Source organism: Petaurus breviceps, unplaced genomic scaffold (genome assembly GCF_028583685.1).
Source record: "Petaurus breviceps papuanus isolate PSGF00001 unplaced genomic scaffold, PetGlider_PUasm1.0 37, whole genome shotgun sequence".
Lineage (NCBI taxonomy): Eukaryota > Metazoa > Chordata > Mammalia > Diprotodontia > Petauridae > Petaurus > Petaurus breviceps.
The window spans coordinates 35103199-35109198 of NW_027186296.1; the positions used below are offsets into that span (position 1 = coordinate 35103199).

The 6000-nt window shown below is 41.7% G+C and overlaps 2 protein-coding genes across 2 annotated transcripts in view; both read left to right on the top strand.

Moving 5' to 3' along the window:
- The window catches only part of CALML4 (calmodulin like 4), a 434126-nt gene that overhangs the window by 270553 nt on the left and 157573 nt on the right, over positions 1-6000 (top strand). The window lies entirely within an intron of this gene.
- Positions 1-6000, top strand: part of ITGA11 (integrin subunit alpha 11) — a 201499-nt gene that overhangs the window by 134706 nt on the left and 60793 nt on the right. The window contains exon 10 of the mRNA XM_069098217.1: positions 1261-1331. Coding sequence (XP_068954318.1) covers positions 1261-1331 — 71 coding nt within the window. The remainder of the gene's footprint in view (positions 1-1260; positions 1332-6000) is intronic.

Consider the following 6000-nt stretch of genomic DNA (forward strand, 5'->3'; position numbering starts at 1 on the left):
GCTTACAGTCTAAAGGCACTTAAGACAACAGTGGGAGATAAAGTTGAAGAGACAAATTGAGAACAAGCATAAGATCTAGATTTGATTCATGTCCAAACTGATGTCGAATATTATCATTTTTAACTTTCACAACACATCTCATCACTCACAAAGCCGCCACCCTTGTGGGTCATCACCTCTCACCTGTACTATCGTTGCCTTCCTTTGTAGCCCCAGAATTTAGCCTGGCACACAGTAGGCTTGTTGACTGACTTCTAATTTGTCCCCCTGACTCAAGCCTCTGCCCACTCCAAACCATCCTTCACTCAGATGCCAGAGAGATTTTCCTAATCTGCAAGTTCAACTGTGTCACCCCCAATTCAGTTAATACCAGTGGCTCTATTACTTAGAGTATCAAATATAAAATCCTACATGTGGCATTTAAGTCTTAACAGCTTGACTTTTGAGTCTTTTCACATTCTCTACCATGCAGCTAAGCTATCCCACACTGGGTCCTTCATCTCCAAGCTCCATGCCTTTGAGCTGGCCATCTCCCATGCTTGGAATGCTGTCCCCCCCACTTACCTCCTATCCTAGATTCTCCATCTTCCTTCAAGACTGAACTCAAGCCTTGGCCTCTGCAAGAGGCCTTTCCCTTTTCCTGGTCCTGGCCCCTGGTCCCCACTCTTAGTCTCTTCCCTCTGAGAGCACCTTCCATTTACACTCCTGCACATACATAGCTATCTTCACATTCTCCACCCATTAGAATGTGAGTTCCTTGAGAAACCGGATCATGGTTTTTGCCTTTCTTTGTCTCCAAAGTGCTTGGCACAGTGCCTGACACACAGTAAGCTCTTCATAAAGGATTGTTGACTGACAGATTGATTCAGTCCTGCAGGCCACAGAAGGCTTCTAGATTGGGAAATGGCCTCTGGACATGAACCACGGAAGAAGTCTGAGGTTTTAGTGTGCCTATAAAAGGGTTGGTCCAAAGAAGCTGAGGCTCCATGCAGTGTGCTTTCTCATTTTTCTCATCCTTAGGTGTTTCGTGCATTAAGGTTTCCAGCTGATGCCCCTACACACTCAACCCATCCCTTACCCTTATGCAGATTTGTATTCTCTTCGTGTGTTAGTGCCCTTGGGACAAGGACACCAAGAGCTGGCCACCCTTAGACAAAGCCGCAGGCCTCAGAAACACCTCCTGCGGAAGTTATAAAGCAGTAAACTGGATCTACTCACTCTCATCCCAGGCCTAACCTTCCCCTCCTTCTTCTGCTTTAGGCACCAACAAGAATGAAACCTCCTTTGGACTGGAAATGTCACAGACGGGATTTTCCTCACATGTAGTGGAGGTAAGGGCTTGAAATATCCCCCTAAGTCTCTGTTTTTCTCTATTTTTAGTCCTCTGGTTCTCTCCTCCCCCATCCCCAACAAGGACCTAGAAATGCTCAGGAGCCACTGGGACCAGTTACAGGTGATGCAAAGGGGAAAAACAATAGACCTGGGTTCAAATTCCAGGTATGTTCAAATCCACAGCCCATGTGAGCTTGAGTAAAAATATCTTCCCTGAGCCTCAGTTTCCTCATTTTAAAATCAATAGACTTATACCAAACAACTTGGAATTTCCTTCCCAAGTCTACGCTGGTACCTCTCTGTGTACATGTCTGTGTGTGTCCTTTGGGTCCACAGTTGTTCCACATACACCTATGTAGGTGCCCTGTGTGTGAATCCTTCTGTGGGCTCTGTGTGCACATACTTTGGGCTGGTACAAGTACGTCTGTGTACACACTCCCCTGGGCTCCACTTTTAGCGTGCCACTATCGTGGAGTGTTTTTATAGTCTGTCTTTGTTCTTGTGCCCCATACTATGGGTATAGACTATCATTTTTTTCAGAGGAATTTTAATAGCTTACATTAAAACAGTGCTCTCTTCATTTAAAGAATATTTTCACATTCATTCTCTCTCATTTAATCTTTCATGCAATAACTCTGTAAGGTACTTTTTTGGTAGTGGTGGTCTAGATTTATGATTTCAATAGGGTAGGAAATGTCCTCTACCAATGTATATCCATCAGCAACTATTCTGAGACTTTTAGTCTTAGAGAATTGTCTAGACAAGCACTGAGGAGTTAAGCAACTTGCCCTGGGTTACACAGACAGTGCAGGCCAGAGACAAGACCTGAAACCCAAGACTTCCTGACTCTGAGGTCAGTTTTCTATCTACTATGCTACATTACCTTTCATCACGATGATCTAATACAACAATTATTTATTTAGTGTGTGCCAGGCACTGTGATAAGTTCAAGGGATATAATTAATAAAAACACAGTTCTTGCCCTCAAAGTGCTTATAAACTAACGGGGGTAAGGGAAGACAACATACAACAGAAAGCAGGAAAGTGGGAGGAGAAATGGGACACCAGGGGGTACCCAGCACTGAAGCATCTTGTTCCATGAAGTTGAAACCAGGAAGAGCAGCAAATAAAATATGGAATGAGCTGAGAGTCCAGGGTCTGCCTCCTATAAAGGAAGGCATTGGGAGGAGTTTCGTATTCTACCCTCCAGTCATCCTAACAGAGGGGAGAGGAGGCTGAAGGAGGTGATATCAGTCCAGGCTTGAGTTAGTGGTGAGATGAAAGGTGATGGATGAGCTTAACCTGAGAGGGGAATCGTGTTCTGTGGAGTTGAGAGCCAGAAAAACAACAGTTGCAAAGTGGAATGAAGAGGAGGAGGAGGAGGATAGCCTACTATGTGCCAGGCACTGTGTTAAACATTCTATAACCATTATCTCATCTGCTCCCCATGAAGTCTTTAGGGCACCAGTTACTGTGTCCTTTAACAGATACCCCTCAAACTTAGGTTTGAGAAATTGAAGTGACTTCCCAAAGGTCACATGATTTGTTAGAGACAGAACGAAGCCTTGATTCAACGACATGCACCAATGCCTGAAATTGTGCAAGTTGGGCTTTTGCCATTATTTCAAGTGGGATCAGAGCAGGAATTCCTAAATCAATGAGAGGGGAATCTTATAATGCACAGAACTCAGTGGGCAGATGACCAAAGATAGTGTTGTCTCCCATATCCAAAATGCTTCAGTGATTTTGCCCATTGAATTAAGAAAAATGTAAATTGAGCTGACCTCTGAAAACAATGATACATTAGGTTTGCATTGTACTTTCCCCCCCCACTTAAGAGTATTTTCTTTTTTCCAATTACATGCAAAGAGTTTTCAACATTCACTTTTACAAAATTTTGTGTTCCAAATTTTTTTTCTCCATCCCTCCTTTCTCCCCTTCCCCAAGAGAGCATGCAGTCTGATATAGGTTATACATTGCATTGAACTTTTTCAAAATACTTTCATATGTCATTTAATGAATGGATGAATTAATTAATTAATTAAAAGACTTTATTAAGCACTTACTATGTGCCAAGCACTATACTAAGAGCTGAAAATAAAAATATGAAAATGAAACGGTCCCTGCCCTCAAGAAGCTTTCAGATTTATATACCCTTTTGGAATAGGACCGAGTATTATCCCCATTTTACAGATGAGGAAACTAAGACTAAGAGAAGTCATAAGACTTGCTCAGCATCACAGAGAAAGTTCCTAGCAGAGCCAGGATTAGGACTTGGGTGTCTTGGCTCTGAGTCCAGTACTCTTTGAGGAGAGGATAATGTGTATAACATGTATAATATATAACTACAGTCACTCCTACCAGAACCACTTTTTTTCTTAAGTCCCCCCAAGCCAAGAAGATCGAACTTAATGGCCATCAATATGGAGTGTTCAATGATGCCAAGCTTTATTCCATTATAGCCCTCTCTTCTTCCTCCTAATTATGCTATCCCCACAAACCACCATATCAAAGGTCCTTCAGGTAAAGTTTATTCTTGGTTCACCTTCTCTTCCAATCATCTGCTTACCAGACTTTTGGTTCTTATATCAGGAATGCACTGCAGTATTCCTTCAGAGGCTGTGGGCAATACCCAGTGCTAGTTTATAAGGACTTGACGGAATAGAAGTACATTTTCATTATGGACCCTTCAACTATTTTAAAGGGGGAGAGGCTTCCAAAGTCCCTAGAATGACACTCTAAAGATGTACAGTTTCTGGCATTGTTATAGGTCTTCAAGAAGATATCTTTAGCACCCCTCAAATTGGACCACATAGGCAACCAGCTATTCTTTCTGCTCTTTAAATGCCTTCCCTAACACTAGAATGTCAGCTTCTCAAATATCCACTTGGCCTAGTAACCCAAGAAAAAAAAAACTAGACAGACCAGTGGGAAATCTAAGCTTTTGGCTCTGGCCAGAAGGAAAATATGAGCCTGAACATATCTATCCTTTGGCTGAGCCAACAGCTCCCATCTTCATTGGAAATGATTGAGAGATGCACTCTTGAAAAGAATTCCTGGAAATGAATTAAAGGATTCAGAAACTGCTTCTATTTGGAACCTGACTAGAGCCCCAAACAGCTCTTAAATAATGCTAAGTATGACAAAAAAAGACATTTCCCTATGGAAGGAGAAAAAAGCACAATAGAGAGGTGATTACAATTATAATTCACACAGGACATATCTCATATTTATAAAGCACATTATTTATTACAAAGCACTTTCACAAAAATTATTTCTTTCAGGCACATGATAGACAATGTGCTTAAATGCAGAGGATAGGAAAAGAGGCAAAATACAGTCCCTTCCCTCAAGGAGCCTATAATCTATAGAGAAAATGTAGAACTACTCTTCTATTTTTATTCCATTTTGTCCAAAAAGAACAGTCTTCAAATTATAAATAAGATAGGAAATGACACAAAGAAGAAATTGTAGCCCAAGATAGAAGAGAGAATTGTAAGTTGTCCTCAAACCACTTTGAATGACTTTAAGTTTCCATTTCCAGAGGAATTAAATCTCAGACCTCTGAAGGAATTTACATCTCAGAAAATTTACAATCTCAGAGGCCCCACTTGTAATCTTTTTATGAGCTCAAGTCTACTGTTGTTAATCTTTAAGAAGTTACTCAGAATAGGAGGGGGGGAAAGTCCCAATTTTCAAAAAGGAGAAAAAGTTGATCTTTTAAATTATACTCAATGTTGACGTCAATCTCTAATATAATTCTGGAACAGGATATTAAACAAATAGTGTGTAAGCACTTGGAAAAATAACATGATGATCACCAGGAGCCAGCACATACAACACCAAATTATTTGTGTCACCTTGTACTGTAGCAAGTTGCTTCCCACTAGAACTATTCAAGTAAAATCAGGATGCTCATCCATCAAGGACGCTGTATATCAACTGACATAATCAATCAATCAACAAGTATATATTAAGAGTAAGAGACTGTGCTAGGGGATAGAAATTAAAAAAACAATAGGAAACTGCTATTAACCTCAAAATGCTTATATAATCAGGCCAGGGGGAATAAACATGCACATATAGAAAAATATTCAAAATAAATACAAGGAAAGGCAATAGCAGGTGGGCAGAGAGTGGAGTGGAGTAAAGCAAAATGCTGAAAAAGGGGCCTTGAGCAAAGATCAAGTGAGAATGCATTTCTGGCATGGAAGGCAGCCTTTGCAAAGGCATGAAGACAGGAGATGGAGTGTCATGAGAGCCAACACTTAAGGCTTGCAAGGTGCTTCATCAATATTGTCTCATTTGATCTTCACAGCAACCATGGGAGGTCCCATTTTACAGATGAGGAAAACTGAATCGGACAGAGGTTAAGTGACTTGCCCTGCTACCGTGTTTCCCCAATAATAAGACACTGTCTTTTGGAAGACACCATTATTTTGGAAAGAAAAACACCAGAGGGCTTATTTTCAGGGGAGGGCTTATGTTGTCCTGCCTCAGCTCTCCTCCGTGGCACTGCTCTCAATGGCGCCAGCAAGCAAATCACTGGGGAAGAACAGGATGACGCGCTCGCTGCTGCAGCTCTGATTGGATGCAGCTCGGAGCTCGGCATGCGTTTCACGGGGGGGGGGGGAACGGCGCATACAGAGGGTACCGTAATGTAGCGTG